Here is a 20,728-nt window from a genome sequence, read left to right on the forward strand (position 1 = left end):
AAATAGATCGCATGCTATTTTAATACATGTAGCATTTGAATATATGTACAGTTACAAGATCGATGTCGATGTGACATGCCAATTTGAATCCATGTATGTAGGTAAATGTGCTACCGACACAGCATTTACAGATCACTTCATTCCTCTCTACGCAACGCCTACGTATGTAGTACGTACGTACGTATACAGATAGATCGTGTTTATAATCGGAGCGGCGAGGCTGCTCCGCATGCCGGCGACCCGTGTGAATCACCAATGAACGGCACTGCCCCGCTCCCAAATGGCTCTAATTCGGCCCTCGCGGCAGGTCACCACCAGCCGCTACACGGCCGCGTGGCCATCGTGACCGGCGGCTCGGGCGGCATCGGCGCCGCGGTGACCACGCACCTGGCGTCCCTCGGCGCCCGCGTCGTCATCGGCTACATCGGCGACCCGGCCACAGCAGACAACCTCGTCGCCTCCCTCAACGACAGCGCGTCCGGCTCCGGGCCAAACCCAAACGGTGCCGCGCCGCGCGCCATCGCGGTGCGCGCGGACGTGTCGGACCCGGCGCAGGTGGAGCGGCTCTTCGACGCGGCGCAGGCGGCATTCGGCGCGGAGCTGCACATCGTGGTGGCCGCGGCGGGGTTCCAGGACGCGGCGTACCCGGCCATCGCGGACACGGACCCCGAGCAGTGGGACCGGGCCTTCGGCGTGAACGCGCGCGGCACGTTCCTGTGCTGCAGGCAGGCGGCGAGGCGGCTGGTTCGCGGCGGGCGCGGGCGCGTGGTAACCTTCTCGTCCTCCAACGTCGGGTCGCTCCGGCCAGGGTACGGCGCCTACGTGGCGACCAAGGCGGCCGTGGAGGCCATGACCAAGGTGCTGGCCAAGGAGCTCGCCGGGACTGGCATCACGGCCAACAGCCTGGCCCCGGGCCCGGTCGCCACGCCCATGTTCTACGCCGGGAAGTCCGAGGAGCGTGTCAGGGCCGTCGCCAGCGAGTGCCCCATGAAGCGGATCGGCGAGCCGGAGGACGTTGCGCCGGTGGTCGGCTTCCTCTGTAGTGACGCCGCTGGGTGGGTCAATGGCCAGGTCATTCGGGTTAACGGTGGGTACGTGTAATAAGGACTCATGCATGCGCTGATCGATGTGCATGCAGCCAAGTCCTATGGTAGGCTATGCGCCGGGAAATGGTGCGTCATGTACTCATGTACATGCATTAGGCCATTAACCCGCATGCATGCCAAATCATCCGTATATGCACTTTGGAGCAAAGTTACACCGTAAATCGAGCAATCAGAATGTTTTCTCCAACTCGATCTTTAGCTACCTAACATAACATGACGAAATGAGAAGACTCCACAATCAGAACGCTCGGCTTTTCTGAATCTCCACGGTATTTTCATCGATATCCTTCTCTAGATCATAGCCATGAGCTTGCTAGGCGGTCGCATTGGCTGCCCCTTCTTTTCGATGCCTTCCTCCAAAACTTGAAAGAAATGCTGTGGGGAGAATTCATTGGTGTATTTCTCGGCGGCGACGATTTGTTCCCTCGGCTTGGTGGCAACGCTGCATGAGCGGGGGCTGCTGGTCGTCAACCCAATGCACCGATCGCAAGAGTTTTGTGGCAGAAGCAAAGAATTTTGTGTCCGACGACGTTTGTTCCATGGAAGCAGGACGGGAGCCGCACTTGCAGAAGAGCGGCGGCCCGTGAACAAGTACATTGCTGTGTTCCTTGACAGCAGTATGTGCAGCCCTGACAAATCGAAGAAAACATGGCCATCCATCTCAATTAGAGCTGGGTAGACCCAGAGCAGTCGAGTAGACCAAAATAACAAATAACTAGTAAGTCGCCGTTTTTTCGCAAAAAGAGAAATTCTAGTAAGCTGCCGTTACACATTGATGTCATGGGCGTTGGAAATCAGCCCAGGGTGACCCGTACATTTGTTATATGGTTGCAGATATGTTTATGTTTGGGATTGTTGTACTAAAATAAAATTCTTATATGGGTCGGGCCGTAAATCCTACGTGGTGACGACTAAATCAACATTTTCTGAACATGAGTCAAGACGTCCACGTGACACAGTCAATCCTACGTGACAAAGAAAGACAAATCAATGAGTCAATTCTCTCATGCCATGGTCAAAGGGTGGAATAAGTTAGAGTAGGGGGAAAAAGGTGTGGGGACGAGGCTTTTGGTCCATGATAGACCACGGACCAACTCTCACTTTCCCCATCATGGTGCACACAAAAGATATGGACCAAGGAGCTACTTTTACCATTTTGCCATCGCTTTTCTCTCTCTCTCAAGGATAGCCATGGTCTTTTGTCATGGACCTCTGGGCTATAAATACCCCCCATGGGGGCATGTACCATTCACTCTCACTTGAATAAATTCAAGGGAGAGGGCTAGAGTGCTCCCTCTAAGGTTCGCTCTCGCGCGCCGCTCTCGACTGAAAGTCGATCGGCCTCGAGGAAGCTTTCTAGGGGACTCTAGTTTCGAGGCTCCGAGCTAACCTTGGTTGGCACGGGCTCGAAGGAGAAGGGGTTGGGTTAGAGTTCCGAGGGTATCCTAACCTTGATACTTGGAAAGACGCGTTCGGTCCAAGTACGAGGCGGCCCCGACGAATATCTCGCTAAAAGGTATCTTAGGAAGATCCGCTCCGCCCAAACCCTTGGCTAACAACCCCCTCGAAGCCTTTCCTAGGATTAAATCGCACCCGCAGGTCGACCGAACCTATTCAAAAAATATCAACGTGTCAACTTGTCCAAGTGTACGGCGACCTTCGCTATAAGGCCAGCGTACACGCCCTACTTTTATACCCGCACTTGTGCCATCGAGCATTAGCACCCCTTACTCTAATTGTTGTCGAGAATAACAATAGTGGCGCCGACCGTGGGTAACCGTCACCGCAATTGAAGATTGAATGGCCCCGACGAAGCCTACTTCATCGGGTTTCCAACTTGTCGCGAAGTCTACATGGTTGGAAACAAAGAAAGCAAGTGCCTCGAGGGCTCCCGAGGACGAAGGAATCCTCACCAATCCGGACATCGCCGCAAGCATGGTCGCCCCGACGGAAGTCGCGGTTGCCCCTTCGCTACCGGCCGTCCCAGAAGGAACCGAGGTGCTCGAAACCGTCGTAGGCGGTCCCTCGACACTCACCAACGTGGTGGCAAAGATCGGCGAGCTGCCTACGGTTGCCGCCCCCGCAGGGGATACGGAACTCGGCATCCCTCGCTCGATGGGCTTCGCGCCACCTTCCCTACAACCGGTAGTGATCCAGCCCTCGGAACCTACAAGAGGAAACAATGTGGCGTCAGGAGGATCCGCGCTAGAAAACCAAGCAGTCCCAGTCTACGACCCCTCCAACCCGGGATTGCCACCACTGGAGCTTGCCGCGATCGCCCATGGAGCTCCTTGGTATCATCCTTATTGGGGGCTTCCGCCGCAAGGCGCTCTCCAAGTCACACACGCTCAACATCAACCTCGCTTTGCGAGTGCCCCACAAGCGCCCCTTGCTCCCCTCGTCGGGGTCGAGCAAGGTGACAACCAGGTACCACCTCAAGCCGCGCCTCGCGGGGAACGAGAACCCAGCGTGCATGGGAACGAGCAAGTGGCGTAATCCGGAGCCCGTGCCGGCGGCGAAAGGAATTCCCGTCGACGCTCCGATCCCCCAAGAAAATGCCGAGATTATTCTCCAAGTGACCCCTCTAGCGACGAAAGCGACGAGGGAGGACCTCGCCACCGAAGGAACCAAAAGAATCAGCCGACTTGCAACCCGCTCACGCGGGAGATCCAAGACGCGCCTTTTCCGCCAAGGTTCAAGCTGCCTACAATACGGCCATATGACGGGGAATCGATCCTCTTCATATTTTGGACGTCTACTCCACCGCAATACGGGCCGCCGGGGGCCGTCGAGATGTTCAACCTCTTTCCGCTCGCGCTCACCGGAATGGCGCAAATTTGGTTTTATAACCTGCGGAAGAACTCCGTGCACTCGTGGGAGCGCCTCCAAGAGGTCTTCATCACCAACTTTCAAGGAAACTTCGAAGAACCCGTGCAGGCTCACGACGTGAAACAAAAGTCGAGGGAATCCCTCCGAAGCTTCTTCCATCGTTTTGCGAAGGTGCGAAGTCAAATCGCCAAACCGCCATTGACCACCGTGATCGACGCATTCATGCAAGGTCTTCTCCAAGGAGAAGTGAATCGGGCCCTAAGTTGTAACCCACCGAACACAACCGAAGAGCTCTATCGAATCTTGCAAGAATACGCCCGGGACGAAGACGGGGATATCGCCAAAAAAGACGCGCCACGCGCCGCTCCTGAAGGAGCTCCGTCGTCCGACAAACCCCCTACGCCTACTTCGTCTTCCAAGAAGAAGAGGAGGTGCGGTAAAAAGGCCCCCGGCAACCAAGCCCGGAAGATCTTCGTCGTCAAAGGACAAGCACCATCCCAAAAGACTTGGCAACCCAAGAAGCCACCTCGCCCCGCCGTGGGAGGAACTGGGAGATGCCTCATCCAGAACTCGGCAAGCCACGTCACCGAAGAGTGCAACACTCTCATCGTGGCTCGCGAAGAGTTCCAGGCACGAATGCAAGCCCGGCGCAAGGATGAGAAGACAGCCGAGGCTGCACGCCCCGCCAACGTCCTTGTCGCTGACCCAGCACCCAAGGAGGATAACCTCCCGTTCCAGGAACCCGCACATCACGTCGGAGTGATACGTGGGGGCTCCGCCACGGGACGGGGATCAAAGCGGCAACACAAGGAGTATGCTCGTGAAGTCAACGTCGTGGGAACCTTCACCCCGACACCATGACCCAAGTGGGCGAGCGTGCCAACTGCCTTCACCGAAGAAGACGCCAAGGTGATACGCTTCCCACATGACGACGCCCTCTTTGTGACGGCGATCATCGCCAATTGCGAGCTCAAGAAGATTCTTGTGGATGGTGGAAGCTCCACCGACATCCTATATCTGAGCACGTTAAAGAACCTGATGGAGCCACAAGGGCGATACAAGAACGGCTCGCTGCAGCCATCGCTTTATCCTCTCACCGGCTTCGTGCCAGGGAAATCCATTCAGCCGCTCGGACAAATTGAGCTCCTCACGACCTTCGGAGACGCCACAAACCATCGGACCGAGCTCGTGCGCTTCGACGTGGTGGATATGGAGGCCTCTTTTAACGCCATCCTCGGGAGGACGACACTAAACCGTCTTTGCGCCGCCATCCACCACAACTTCTTATGCATGAAGATTCCAGGCCCGAAGGGCGTGATAACGGTCCGCGGCGAGCAATCTTCCAATAGGAAGACGCTCTACTGCAATGAGACCAAGTGCGCCGAAAAGAGAGAATCATCCAAGAGTATTAACATGCTTTCGAATGCGGGAGCATCTGAAACCAATCACCTGGAGCGCTACATCCCTAAGCCCCTCCCCAAAGGAGAACTCAAGGAAGTACGCATCTCCCAAGATGACGCCACGCACACGGTGAGGATTGGAGCCAACCTCCTGAGTAAACTCGAGGAAGAGCTCGTCGACCTGTTTCGAAAGAATTCTGACCTCTTCGCTTGGTCGCCTTCCGACATGGGAGGAGTCGCGCGCGACGTCATGGAACATCGCCTCGCTGTGAGACCCGACAAAGCTCCCGTAAAGCAATAGCTCCAGAAGCTCTCCACCGAGCGAAGCGAAGTCATCAAGCAAGAAATCGCCAAACTCTCCAACGCCGGTCTCATCCGAGAAGTTTGGCACCCCGAGTGGTTAGCCAATCCGGTCTTGGTAAAAAAGCCAACGGCAAGTGGCGAATGTGTGTCGACTTTACCGACTTGAACAAGGCTTGCCCCAAGGACGACTACCCGCGCCCTCGGATCGACCAACTGGTCGACTCCACGGCAGGATGCGAAAGGTTGAGCTTCTTGGACACCTATTCAGGGTATCACCAAGTCCACATGCCAAGAAAGACAAGGAAAAGACCAGCTTCATCACTCCCATCGGCACCTTTTGCTATCACAGAATGCCTTTTGGTTTGAGGAACGCCGGCGCAACTTTCCAACGCCTCGTTAGCCTCATCATCAAAGAACAATTGGGGAGAAACACCGAAGTCTACGTTGACGACGCCGTCATCAAAAGTCACATTGCGAAGACCCATCCCAAGGACCTGCAAGAAACCTTTGACAATCTCCGCAAGTACGGCGTGAAGCTCAATCCGAAGAAGTGCGCATTCGGAGTTCGAGGAGGAATACTCTTGGGCTTCCTCGTCTTTCAACGAGGGATCGAGGCCAACCTGGAGAAAATCCGGGCCATCATGGAGATGGAGCCTCCTCGCTCCGTCAAAGATGTGCAATGACTAGCGGGAAAAATGGTGGTCTTGGGACGATTCGTCGCCCGGTCAGCCAAGAAGGGTCTTCTTTTTTTCAAAGCCTTGAGAAGCCTCGACAATTTTGAGTGGACCAACGAAGCTCAAAAGGCCTTCGAAGAGCTCAAGACCTATTTGTCGACCCCTCCGCTTCTCATAAGCCCAAAGCAGGGGGAGCCTTTGCTCCTGTACCTTGCCGCGACCCTGGTCGTCGTAAGCGCAGCACTCGTGAAGGAAGAAGACGGGTCACAACGCCCAGTATATTACGTGAGTGAAGCATTGGGAGGAGCAATGGGTCGATACACCCAGATCGAGAAGATCGCATACGCCCTCCTCATGGCCTCTCGGAAACTCCGTCATTACTTCATGGGCCACACCATCATGGTACCAACTACCTTCACACTCAAGGAAGTCTTCGGCAATAAGGAGGTCACCAGAAGAATCGCCAAATGGGCCACGGAATTGCCCCCCTTCTTGCTGGAACTCACAGCAAGAACGGCCATAAAATCCCAAGTCTTGGCTGACTTTGTGGCCGAGTGGCATGCTCCACTGACCCCGCCCGAATAAATCGCATCCAAGATCGAGCACCCCGAATCACATTGGATAATGAGGTTCGATGGTTCCAAGCGCCTCGACTGCGCCAGGGCCGGAGTCATACTCATCAGCCCTGAAGGCAAGATCTTGGAGTACGCCGCCCATCTTGACTTCAACGCCACCAACAATATGGCGGAATAAGAGGCGCTACTTCTCGGGCTTCGACTGGCCAAGGCCATGGGAGTCCGACGCCTTTTCATCCAAGGAGACTCCCAACTGGTGATAAACCAAATGGACAAGTCATATCAATGCCTTGATGAAAGGATGAAAAAATATATCAAAGAAGTTCGCAAGATGGAACGGTATTTCCTGGGCATGGAGGCGTGACGAATTCCACGAGGAGAAAATCACCTGGCCGACAGGTTAGCCCGAACGGCCGGTTCCAAAGAACCGCTGCCACTCGGTGCATTCTTCGGAGTAATTTGCGCCCCATCCATAAAGGAAGAAGCCGATGCCCTTGACGAAGCTTCAAAGACCAGCATGGTCATCGATGCTCCACCCTCTTGGATGACACCGATTATCCACGCCCTGAAGGGCGAGGTGGACGAAGAAGCGGAAGGCACAAGGGCCAAAACTCTGCTCGCAAAAGCCAAGATGTACGTCCTCCTCGACGGCATCCTATACAAGAAAGGAGAGGTCGCATTGCTTAAATGCATAACTCCCGACCGAGGAGCCGAGCTCCTCATGGAAATCCACTCGGGAATATGCGGCCACCATCTTGCGCGAAGAGCCAACGCGGCAAAAGCCCTACGTCAGGGATTCTATTGGCCCACCATGGTGCAAGACGTAATCACCATATTGCGGAAATGCGAGGCTTGTCAGAAAATGGCTAAGTCGATCCATGCGCTCGTGACTTTCCTAAAGAACATCCCGATAACATGGCCATCTGCACGCTGGGGAATGGACCTTCTCGGGCCTTTCCCCGCATGCAACGGGGGCTGCAAGTACCTCGTGGTGACGATTGATTACTTCTTCAAATGGATAGATGCAGCGCCGCTTGCCAAGATCACGTCACAGGCCGTCCAGAATTTTTTCTCGGAAAACATCATATGCCGATATGGCGTCTCGCGAGAGCTAACCGTGGACAACGCCAAAGTTCGACTGTGCAGAATTCATCAAATTCTGTGAATGCGTCGAGATCAAGCTGCACTTTGCATCCGTAGCTTACCCCAAGAGCAACGGCGCATGCGAAAGGGCAAATGGACTAATCCTCCAAGGACTCCGCCGAAGGATAGAGCACACGGTTAGCAAAGCAAGGGGAGCATGGAGAGATGAACTCGCTAGCGTGGTTTGGGGTATACGCACCTCCGTAAGCCGTTCCACGGGCCGAACACCATTCTCTTTGGTGTATGGAGCCGAAGCAGTTCTTCCCGCCGAGGTCGAGTTCCGCTCACCTCGGGTCGAAAGGCTCCAAGAAGCCACCCCAATTGTCTTTATCGAAAATGAAGAGCATCACAAGACGGTCATCGATCTTGTGGAAGAAGCTCGTGACAAAGCCCTCATGAGGCACGCCGTCTACGAGCAAAACGCCGCACGCTTCTACAAGACAAGAGTGCAGGAATGAGCCTTCTCCCAAGGAGATCTCGTGCTAAAAAAGAATGTCGACCCAAAGCTCCAGCGCAAACTTGACCCTAAATGGGAAGGAACATACCGCATCGCCGCAGTATTGGGAAATGGTGCATACCACCTCGAGAATATGAAAGGGCAAAACCTTGTCCATGCCTGGAACGGCGACAAGTTTGCGGCGTTTCTACACCTAAGAAGGACCTTCAAGGGCAATCCTTGCCGCTCCCAAAAGGAGACTATCAGCGCCCAACCGGCCTTTTCCCTACGAAACTTCGATGGATCGTAAGCACCAACGAGGCCGCGTCTACATAAGACTTGTAAGTGCCCATCGGGCCATACCTTAAGACAAGGAAGTAAGAATCAATAAAGCAAGTCCTTGAGGAAAAATTAAAAGTGACACAAGACAGTCACACGACTCGTCGTCGTAAAAGAACGCGGAAAGGCCTCCGTTGGCCCGAGCATCCTCTAAAAATGTCCACAGACATAGGTCGCTACTAGCGACTTGTTCCTTGGTGGATCCTAGCGTGCCTCGAGGCCATCCACCCAGTAGAACCAAGTCCCCCGAGGACCGGAAGCTCCTTAAAACACATTTAAGGGAACCGTAAATAAGCGAGTTATGCATGAGCTTACTTACCTCGCAGAACCGTGCTACCCGTGTGCGAGACGTCGCGCACGGGCCTTTCTGAAGTCCGAAGAGGGAAAATTCCGCATGAAATTTCCCGAACGACAGGTCAAAATGTCCGGATCACCACCAGCATATTGATAGCGACCCTCACAAGGGTACCAGGACCCATGGCTCGTAACCATGACCAAAGACGCCGAAGCCAAGTCGTATCCCAACGGCGACAGCAATTGATAACACAAAAGTGCAATCATAGCATACGATCGCGAGCTGTATAAACTGAGGGTCAATAAAACCCCACCGCTACGCTGAGGGTCAATCACTTAGCCCCGAGTTTATCTTCCTCATCCCCATTCCTCCTCGCGCTCCCTAATCCTGTTCATCGCCACCCACATTCTCCATGGCGCCCAAGGCCCCCAAGAGAGGGAAGGGTTCCACGAGCTCTGCGGTCGACAAGGGCAAGAAAGCCCCCAAGAAGCCCTTGTCGGAGAAGGACCAGAAGAATCGGGAGATGAGGGCCACGCGGGACTTCTTCAAGCCCGGCTACAACGGCGAGGGGGTCGACAAGATCCGGCACGCCGTCGCCACCTCGTTCAACGAGTACAGCGAGACGCTCATCTTCCTCGCCGGCGGTGACCACCAGGACAACGACTTCCGAGTGTTCAGCCGCTTAAAACTCGCTGGGTTCGTACCTCCGTACTCCCTCTTCGTCCATGCTCTCATGGCAGCGTACCAGCTTAAGCTTGCGCAGCTCCACCCCACTTCCCTCTTCTTTCTCGCCATCTTCCAATTTCTCTGTGAGGGGTTTGTCGGGGTGTTGCCATCGGTGGCGTTGTTCCGCCATTACTTCTACCCGCGAGTCGAGCAGTCGGGAGCGATGTCGTCGGGGGTCTCATTCCGCGCCCGCGACAAGATGAAGTCGGAGTTCATCATGCGGAACGAGAAGAAGATAGAGAAGAAGTGGCACGGGAGCTGGTGTTGGGTTCGCCTGGATGAGCCCGACGATTTCATTCGTGCGCCCACCGAGCTGCCGGTGATTAATAGCAGCTGGCGCGACCGCTACAGCCGGGACGTGGAACTCTTTCCCATCATCAAGAAGATCAAGGCCCTGCGGCTAGCGGGGCTCACCGATCTTGACGTCGCGCGCACCTACATCAGCCGGCGCATTGCGCCGCTGCAGGTGCGGTCCCGCCCCGCATGGATGTACATGGGGCCCGGCGACACCACGCGCCTGCAAATCGTGGGTGTGACGCTGGAGGTGATCCAGGAGTGGGCGAAGGGAATCACCGGCGAGGACGTCCCATTCACGGAGCTGCCCCGGGGGGCTCCATCCCTTCACGCCAGTGTCGCGGGCCTCCACGACATCATCGGCAGCTACCCACCCTGCAACGAGTGGGGACTGATGTCCGATCCCCTGGTCCCAGCCCTGAAGCCTCCACCACCCGCTGCCCGTGGGAAGAAAGTGGCCGAGGAGATCGAGGGGTTCGGATTCCAGCTGGCCCGGCGACGAGTCCTCCAGCGACGAGGCTGGCGGCGTTGCCGGAGCCTGGACGGTCCTCCCCGAGGCGGAGGTGGAGGACGAGGACGACGTGCCGCTGGTGCGGCGACCAAGAGCGCCGGCGGCCGGGGCACCCCGCCGGAGTTCATCTCTCGCGAGTCCCGCTACCTTAGCGGCTCCGGCTGCATCGGTAGCGCCGACGGCAGCAGCTACCCCTACATTGGCTGCAGGCATTCCAGGGGCTGCCGCGGCAACTGGGGCTGCGGCAACTCCACGAGGGTCCGCGGCCCCGCCCAAGCGAGGAATCTTCACGGGTTACTCGCTCAAGCTCAACCCCCCGAGGTAAGCTGACGTTTTCTCCCCCCTTTTATTTATGAGTTTGCGCTTGCCCTGATTCCTTCGTTTCTTCATTGACGCCTTGCAGGGACAGCGCTCCGGCGGGAGCAGGCAAGAGGGCGAGAACCGACATTGCACCCGCCGCGGCCAGTAAGAAACCACGTACCCGGGCCAGTGCTAGTGCCAGTCAGATCGGCACGAGGACCAACGGCGCCGCCACTATGCCTGCCACCGACCCGGTCCCAAAGGAGGAGGAGCCCGCAGCAGGTACAGACCCCTCCCCTGACTCCATTGTACATGCTCTTTCTGCATGTTGACCCTTAACCGTGTGTTTGCCTTGGCTTGCAGGTGAAGCGCAGCCTGCGGGGGACAGCCCGGCAGCAGAAGCCGGGACAGAGGGGGACAAGCCTCCCCCCGCAAGCGCGGCGACCCTGCAAGGTACACATCCGGAACTCCCTTGCGCTCGTCGCTGGGTACCCCATCTTGATTTGAGGTACTTACTCTGCCCTTGTCGCAGGTCCCGATGCGCCCCCCACAGGGGCGGGCGATACGGTGATCGACCTCACCTCTGACGTCGAGGACGCATAGTTTAGGGATGAGTCGGAGGTGGCTCCCGCGCCAAGCGCCACCGCCCCAGACGCAACGGTGGTGGCGCCCGCCGCCGCTACCGGAGCAGGACCCAGCGGCGCGTCCCCGGCCTGCAGGCCTTGCAGGCCGGGGGCGCGAGTCCTGCGGCCGCCCAGCAGGAGACGACTCTTGCCGGGAGCGCCGCCCCTCCACCGGACCCGCAACTCACGGGCGCGGGTGTGGAGGAGGACGTGGCTGAGGAGCAGCCGGCAACTCCCCTGCAAGGAGACGGTGCTCCCCCCGGCCAAACCATAACGGCGGGGTCCCGTCATCGTCCGCCGCTACCTCCAGCTCAGACCTCGGCATTCTTGCCAGGGCGACTTGGGACCCAATCACCTGGGACCCAAGCATCTACGATCAGGTGCACCAATTCCTCGACGCCATCAAGGAGCAGCAGCTGGCGTTCGTCACATCGTTCAACAAGGCGAGGGAGCACCACGAGCTCACGAAGCTCCAGCTGGGTGAGGTGCGGCTGGATGTCGAGAGGGAGAGGCAGGAGCTCTTCCGGCTATGGGAGGAGACCTGGCTGGCGCAAGAGGCCAGGGACGAGGCCACCATGCCAGTCGTCCCCGAGGCGGAGCTCCTTCCGCAGCTGGAGGCCCAGCGCGTGGAGCACTAGCAGGTACTGGACTCGCTGGCCGCGGCGCGGGAGAAGGCTGAAGGAGCACGAAGACATGCTGGCCACAGCTCAAGCTCGCCCCAACGAGAAGAGCGAGCTGGTCAGCGGCTACTCCTCCCAACTCCGAGCGTTGCGCGCGAAGCTGGAGGAGCAGGCTAAGGCTGCAGAGGACGCGGCAGCGGCGTCAGCGCGGCGGGAGAAGGAGCTACGGGAGCAGTTCCGGACCTGGGAGCACGAACTCGTGGGGGAGCTCAATTCCGCCAAGGAAAAGAGCGTCCATCTCGAGTCCGAGCTGACCAATGCCCAGGGCGAGCTCGTCAAGACTGGTGAGGACAATGTGGGCAAGGCCAAGGAGATCGTGCAGCTCACGGAACTCCTCCGCAAGGCCAAGCTTGCGGTGGTGTTGTCACGCACCAACCACGACAAGTTGGCGGAGCAGCGGCGGAGGGAGACCGAGAAGCTGCACAAGATCGCCCAGGCTGTTCGCGCGCTGCTGCCGAGGTTTGAGCTACAGGCGGCGAAGGTGGATGGCACGGACGTCAGCACCCTGATCCCGTTCTTCACCGACATGGTGGGAAAGCTCGGGGCGCTGGACGTGTGAATCTCCAAGTTCTGCGATGGGGAGATAGCATCGTGTGCCAGCGAGATCGCCGAGACGATCCTCCCACGGGTGCACTACTACCACCCCGACTTCCCTTCGAGGCGCCGCTGGACGCGTGATTGGACAACGAGGATGGCCCCTCCCACACCAGGGCAGTGGGCAGGTTCGTCGATGAGGTGGTGGAGCGGATGTAGCGGAAGCCGGAGCTGGAGCCCCTAGCGGAAGACCCCGGCGGCAAGTCGTCGTAGTCCCTTGTTATCTTTTGTTTTATTTTTGTTTCCTGCAAGTGGCGCTTGGCGCCGTTAAACAAATATGGTTTCATTAGACCATGTAATCGTTTGCTACTTTTAGGAATTCTGCTTTCTGGTTCTACTTGGTGTTTGCTCCTGAAATTGACTCGCAGGGTGGGTCTTCCTGTCCTCGTGTGTTATGCTTTGTGTTGCCGGGGACTCGCACGCTACCCACTTAGCCAGACCAGGGACCCAGGACGGACCCGCAGTGCCGACCTGGGGTTAAGTAGCAACGGCGAGCCACTCCACTTGCGGGTTAGTTACTCCCAAGCACGCGCCTGCGGGACGGACCTGTAAGCCGCATGAGGAGCGCACTCCCCCCGCAAGTGTCCTTCCAACACTCCGGCCACACGCAAGACCCAACCCACACCAATGAGCCAGCGTTGAGATTAGAAAGCTAGGCGCCTAGGATAATGCACTTAGCCGTCGGTTCTCTAGTCGAAGGTAACGGCTCTGCACTTGGAACGCCTGCTGGAGGGATGCGGCAAGGGCGCTATGGCAGTGCACCCATCGGCGCTAAGCACTGATGGCATGCACCACCACAGCGTCTCTGCGGCAACCCTCGCCTTGGAACCGCCTGCTGGGGGGATGCGGCAAGCCCGCGATGGCAGTGCACCCATCGGTGCTAAGCACAGATGGCATGCACCACCATCGCGCCTCTGCAGCAGCCCCTGCCTTGGAGACGCCTGGTGGAGTGACGTGGTAGGGACGCGATGGAGGGAACACACTCGACGCTTGTGCGCGGAGAAATGCACCACCACCGCTCCTCTACTGCATCGCTCGCCACCTTCTTAGCTTTGCTTTGAGTTGCTCCGTGGCCACCATGCCCTTTTATAGGCACGGTGGAGAATCCTGCCGCCGCGCGCACCGAGCCACCGCGGCACACGTGGCGTCGATACTCTCCTGCCGTAAGAACCTTGAAGCGGTCGCCATGCACCAGTGGCTGCCCGCTAGACGACACGGCCCGTGAGACCTCCACGAGTATCACAGTGTGTCTGACCCCTAACCTTATCCTGCATGTCAGATCCTTACCAAGCCCGAGATGCACGAAAAAAGGTACACCACAGATAGCCCTCCTGCCTCCCAGCCCCCGGGCACAGAAGGGTCGATACCAAACTTGGGTGTGAGCGCTCTCCTACTCCCAAGACGCAGCTGCTGCGTGGTGCGCGTTCCGGGGAACCCGGTAACGGCACGACCTCGTGTCGAAGTGATCCGGCAACGGGACTTTTTTTCCGAAGCTCCGGCAGCCCCCTGCTCATAGCCAAGGATGGAAAGAGGCTTCTGTGCACCTAGAGCAGGAGACAGAAGAAAAAACATGCAATAACGAGACAACATGAAATTCAAAGGAAATTACTTATGTTTATTCATAGAAACTAGCGGATTACAATCGGGGGTTGCCCGGCTACACTAGTTCGAGAGGCATGCTGCAGCAGCATCACCTGTGGGACAGGCTCCGCCGCTTCACGGGTAGAACTTGCGCAAGATGTCGTAGCCCGGGGCTTAGACACCGGGGATGCGAGGCACACCCTTTTTGGTTTGGCAGTGGGCGTCGGGGATCGCTCCGGCGATCGCCGGCGAGGCCAATGACGGGTGCTGCAATGCACAAGTCGGTTTACCCAAGTTCGGGCCACCCAGAGGTGTAAAACCCTACGTCCTGCTTCTGAGTGTTTATTAGCCAATGAACAAGCGTTTACAAGGTTGCCGGGGGAGCCCCCGAGCGCTCTCTTCCCTTTCTGCTAGGTGGCTACTTGCTACTTCTGGACTAAATCTCTCGGGATTGCAACCTACGCTCGAGCTTAACCTTCGGAAATCGGAACCCCCTGGCCGGTGGCGCGGGTCCTCCTTTTATACTCAAGGGGATACCGCAGGTGCCACAGTCTGCATGGGGGACGTGCCCTAGGACACGCGTCGAACAGAGGCCTTTGGCAGCTGCCTTCGCTGCGCTGGCATGCATGCACGGTGAGACGCACTGTAGCTAGGGCCACATGTGCCCTAGATTCACTGCGGGCTACTCACTGCAAGCTACTCACTGCAGGTTGACTAGACGGGTAACCTCCTCCCTGTCGGAGCATTTAATGCTCGGCTTGTGCCACACTCCACGCTCTGACCAGCCCTGCACAAAAGGAGCCTGTCGGGCAGCCACGTGGCGTCGATACTCTGCTTGCTGGGCATCGGCCCTGTTGTAAACGCCTGCGCCAGGAAACACTCTCCCCGGCAAGTGGGCTTCCCGGGGGGGCGTCCTGACGGGGATCTTCACGCTGTCTTCCGAGGTAACCCCCGCAGCTCTCCCGGGCAGCTCGCACCGCGCTGCCTAGGGTGCCGTCCTTGCAGGAAGCAAGTGAGGCGACCCACGCGTTGAGCAACGGTGGTACCCCGGGTGCCAATGGTGCGACACGAGCCGTCCGATCTTAAGGCTAAGGGGCGCCCTCAACCGTCGGATCTTCCACTTAATCCCGAACCAGTATCAGGCCCAGTTGGGCTGAAGCCCAACTGTGGCCCAAGAAGTCGGCCAGTTTAAAAAAAAGGAGAAGGTGGCGTGCCCGAAGGCGGCCAAGGCTCCGGCCCACCTCGCACCCGCACGCGCGCGAAGCCGGTCCAGCTAGCCCACACGGCTGGCCTGTTTCGCGAGTTTTGCGGAAAAACCCAGGACTTTGGGGAAATTGCCAATAAGACCCCAAAAATTTCGGGGAGGCCCGCACGGCCCTTGATTTTTGCAAAAAAGTCCTCCTGGACCCCAGATTTCTCACAGAGAGGCTCCTAGGGTCCCGGATTTTTGCTAAAATACCCCCTGAAACTCGATTTCTCGCAGAGAAAATCGTCGTAGGCGTGGAATTTCCCCGAAGCGTCGCCAAGGCTCATGTTCTTTGCAAGAAAACCACCTAGTACCTCCGTTTCTCACAAGGAAGCTTGCCAGGGAATCCATCAAAGACACCATCATACAAGAACGAGAAAAAGGATCAAAAGTCTCGCATCAAAGGTTGACCCGAAGGCATTCTCAATGCCTCCAGCTCAAGCGGGCTACTGTTGTAGTAAAATAAAATGCTTATATGGGCCGGGCCGTAAATCCTACGTGGCGACGACTAAGTCAACATTTCCTAAACATGAGTCAAGACACCCACGTGGTGCAGTCAATCCTAAGTGGCAAAGGAAGACAAGTCAACGAGTCAAACCTCTCATACCATGGTCAAAGGGTGGAATGAGTTAGAGTAGGGGTCAAGAAAGGTGTGGGGATGAGGCTTTTGGTCCATGGTGGACCATGGACCAACCTCACTTTCCCCCTCATGGTGCACACAAAAGTTATGGACCAAGGAGCTACTTTTACCATTTTGCCCTCACTTTTCTCTCTCACTTAAGGGTAGTCATGGTCTTTTGTCATGGACCCCTAGGCTATAAATACCCCCCATGGGGGCATGTACCATTCACTCTCACTTGAATAAACTCAAGGGGAGAGGGCTAGAGTGCTCCCTCTAAGGTTCGCTTTCGCACGCCGCTCTCGACTGAAAGTCGATCGGTCTCGAGGAAGCCTTCTAGAGGACTCTAGTTTCAAAGATCCGAGCTAACCTTGGTTGGCACGGGCTCGAAGGAGAAGGGGTTGGGTTAGAGTTCCGAGGGTATCCTAACCTCGATACTTGGAAAGACGCGTTCGGTCCAAGTACGAGGCGGCCCTGACGAATCTCTCGCTAAAAGGTATCTTGGGAAGATCCGCTCGGCCCAAGCCCTTAGCTAACAACCCCCTCGAAGCCTTTCCTAACATAGGATTAAGTCGCACCCGCAGGGTCGACCGAACCTATTCAAAAAATATCGACGTGTCAACTTGTCCAAGTGTACGACGACCTTCACTATAAGGCCGGCGTACACGCACTACTTTTATACCCGCACTTGTGCCATCGAACATTGGCACCCCTTACTCTAATTGTTGTCGAGAACAACAACGGGGGTATTTGTTGTACTCCGTAGCTAATTAATGTATCAGATGAAAACACCTATTTAGTATAAAAAATCAATCATAGCGATTATATTTGATATGAAAGGATAACTTGAGGTTTCACCTCTCATCTGATCTGTTTATTCGGTAGATAGTTATGATTGGAATTTTTTTCTAATTAGAGATTTTGACTTGATACGTATCTTTACTGTACTAGCAGGGATGCCCGTGCGTTGCAACGTAACAAAAAAATAAAATGATGCACTCAGAGACATGCATCAAAACATTCTCTCTTTGGTCTTCTTTGACGACCACCACCAAACATTCCTTTAAAAAAATGTTTATTCCCAATATTTTGTCTCTGTAGCCGAAATGCGTCGTGCATTCGTATTTCCAGGAATTGCAACTTAATTCGTCTTGCCTGGGAAAGCCTATGCATAGTAACTTCAATTTATATTGCACAAAATTTAATATCCGGAACCGATAAAGATTTGTTATTTTATTGGCATATGTAGTTGTTATTTTATTTTACTGCAATTTTTATTGTGACCAGTTCGGCTGCCTGACACTAGTTCTAATTACATATCGACTTTTTATTTGTCAAATTAATCTTGACCCAACGATAACTTTGATTGCACGTCTAGACTTTTGTAATTTGTTCATTTTGTAGGTTACATATTTTGTTTATCACTCGCTGCCGATAATTTTAGAAGTTTTTTAGGTAATAGATTTTTGATTCCTTAATTAGATGCATTTATAATTCCGTAAGAATTCATATTCGTCGTGTATCTAAATTGGTTTGAAAATTTAAATTTTTTTAATTATTATTGTTAAGGTTTCTGTACTTCACTGTATATATAAAAGATTCCACCTATACGATGCAAATTCCGCTTTAGATATGTTTGTACCTAGGGATACCGGCAGGCAGGTGTTTTGCACCATACAACCTCATCTATTATCAATACCCTATCACTCACACTCTGCTTCCATCCTGCACCGTGGTTCGCTCGCCGAGTGCATGCTGTCGCTTCCGCCTCTCCTCGCCGTGCTCTGTCAGCCGCGGCCCGCTTCTTCAGTCTCCTCTCATGCCTGCTGCTCATGTCCCACATGTTAATGAGTCATCTATTTTTTTCCCTTCCTTCTCCTCTCACGCTTGCTGCACTGCTTCCTCCTCCCATGCCTGCTGCGTCCCGCGCATGCACGTCGCTTTTATTTGCGCAAAATCCTGCGTTCTTGCGCCTGCCGCGAGCTCGTCTGCGCGTCGCTCCATCGGCCTGCCGGATATCTGCCTGCGCAGCCGCCTTCTCGTCCTGACGCCAATCTTCACGCGCGTCTGCCTTGCCGGTCTTCACGCGCGCCGCCTGCCTGTTTGCACGCTGCTCCACCGGACACGGGAGCGTTCGCCGGCCACTTAGGTCCACGAACGAATCTCATCTAGATCTTTAGGTTATACCACATACCGAGATATCCCGTGATATGTTATATATAGCAGTCAAGTTTGATTTTCAATTGGATTGTAATCACGGTAGTTTGATTTCCAATTGGATTGTAACACATACCATGATTACAACAATATTTTTTTTGTCGTACGATTGCCTTTTTATCTTGGGTATTACCAGATTGAATTCCATGTGTAGCAATGGGTTTGGACTGTATACATACCGAGTTTGTTTTGATTTCGATTTATTTGTTTGTCTCCGTAGCAGTCCAATTGGATTTCCATACTCCCGCAAAAAAGTGATTGATTTGTTTCCGTAGCTGTCGGTTGTGAAATCTGGACTATAGAACAAAGCTAGACCGATAACTTTTACAAAATCTTGGCCGTAAAATTTCTGCTACTTTAATATGGAAAGTTGACAGACGACGGTGAAAGAAACGGTTCGTTCTGGACTATAGAACAAACCTAGACCGATAGTTTTTACAAAATTTAGACCGTAAAATTTTTGCTACTTTAATATGAAAAGTTTGACAGACGACGGTGAAGGGAACGATCCGTACTTTTTAGATAGGTACAGATTAGCATTGAGATGTTCGTAAATCATTAGATATACATATTTAAAACTAAAATTCTTCTAGACAAGATACACCAGTAGAACTTAGAATAATCTTTAGCTCTTCTAAAGTATCATGCGGCATGTTTCGATCGTTTTATATATCGCTATATATACATTTTTCTCCCGATCTACCAAATGGACATTTGAATTTTATGTGTTCACGTTTTGCTTGCTTTCTTCTAACTATTCCATCCGATAGATAAAAAGTGTCGCGCATTTTATACTAACTTAGTACAAATTTTGTATTAAGTGGGTGACACTTTTTATGGATTGGAGGGAGTAATATTCAAAATATCATAGTCTACACTTAATTTTTCTTCCTTGGAGTTAGTAGAATTCTCCATTAAATTAAAGCAATCCATAGAAGAATTATTTGGCTTTTTTTGGGAGATACCACACGCACTGGACCGATTTTAACCGAGAACTCGGTGTGCTTTTAACATTCACAGGCCACAATGCAAGATGCCTGGTGTTGGGGTTCAGAGACCAAATAATCTAGAATGTAACAATCATTCGTTAAGGGACAGACACGGACTTCTCCTGGCTAACAGTGCTGCATGCAAGAGACTTGCTTCAACGGCTAATAAAGACCTGCGAGCGAAAGACAGAGATAACGATGGGTGTGATGCGATGGGCTTGCTACTAAACAATAGACTCATGAACCATGCATGCATGGACAGATATATATAGCTAGCTATCGACATTGACAATTATCTAGCACAATAAGTCTCGTGATCCACGCTGTGAGCGATGGGCGATAATTAGCACAACAAAGCCTGTTTATATGATATGGAATGCGCAGTCCATGGATCAATACGGATGCTGATAATCAGTGCAATGGGTCTCCGTATAAAGACCCTCGAACAACTTGCTTGCAACGGGCCATGGATCGATAAGTACGGTGATCGATAAGCACGAACAAACCGTGTTCTGTCAGTACAACCGCTCCAGACAGTGTATATATCCACTGCCTTGTTTTTCTTTTAAAATTTGCGCTGTAGGATCGAGCTGATGGTGCGTAATAACTACCTCGAGCCCTAAACAGGGTATATTGCACGTTGCTTTTGGGATGGAAAGAGAAACACGACCGATGCATGACCGAGACGCACGACCCTGACCACATGTGGCGCCACGCACGTCGGGTGCGATGATCATGTCGCCCTCGGGTCTCGATCGTTGCCCCCGGTTGGGACATTTCTGATCTGTTCGGTTGGCACATACATGGCAATATTGTTGCCGTCTGGATTGCTTCTAGGCCGGCCGGTACGTTCTGTCTTCTTGAAAAGGTATGATAAACCACCGGTGTACTTATCGTCCGGTTCTTTTCGCCTTCCTGGACCGCTTTCTCCAAGCTTCGATCCTGAAGCAGCCACCTAAATTTGATTAGACTTTCAAACTAATTTGGCTAAATTACTTTGTAAGTCTAGCGTAATTTGGAATGCGGCTTCTCCAAAAACAAACTAGGAGAAGGCAGCTTCTTGGAAAAGCAGGGGATAGAAGCCGAAAAGAACGCAACCATCTGGTGCAACAGAGTGTGGCGGAATGTGCTCCTAGAATAATGTACCAGCGCACGAGGCTAAGACTATAACATACATGTCTGAATTAGTGAATTTACCTGTTCTCCCGTGCGCATTTGAATTATGTTATGAATTTACGCAATTTGATC

The 20,728-nt window shown here is 54.2% G+C and overlaps 1 protein-coding gene across 1 annotated transcript; it reads left to right on the top strand.

Annotated features, from left to right (window-relative positions):
- The first annotated feature begins 146 nt into the window (after nt 1-146).
- Nucleotides 147-1,293, top strand: LOC104581626 (NADPH-dependent aldehyde reductase-like protein, chloroplastic). Its single transcript, XM_010229635.2, has one exon. The coding sequence runs from the start codon at nt 256-258 to the stop codon at nt 1,099-1,101; it is 846 nt and encodes a 281-aa protein (XP_010227937.1). The 5' UTR covers nt 147-255; the 3' UTR covers nt 1,102-1,293.
- Nucleotides 1,294-20,728: the final 19,435 nt, after the last annotated feature.

This window comes from Brachypodium distachyon, chromosome 1, assembly GCF_000005505.3.
Source record: "Brachypodium distachyon strain Bd21 chromosome 1, Brachypodium_distachyon_v3.0, whole genome shotgun sequence".
In the NCBI taxonomy this organism is placed as follows: domain Eukaryota; kingdom Viridiplantae; phylum Streptophyta; class Magnoliopsida; order Poales; family Poaceae; genus Brachypodium; species Brachypodium distachyon.

Coding starts and splice junctions, on each gene's coding strand:
- LOC104581626 (XM_010229635.2), top strand. CDS start 256: ATGAACGGCACTGCCCCGCTCCCAAATGGCTCTAATTCGGCCCTCGCG.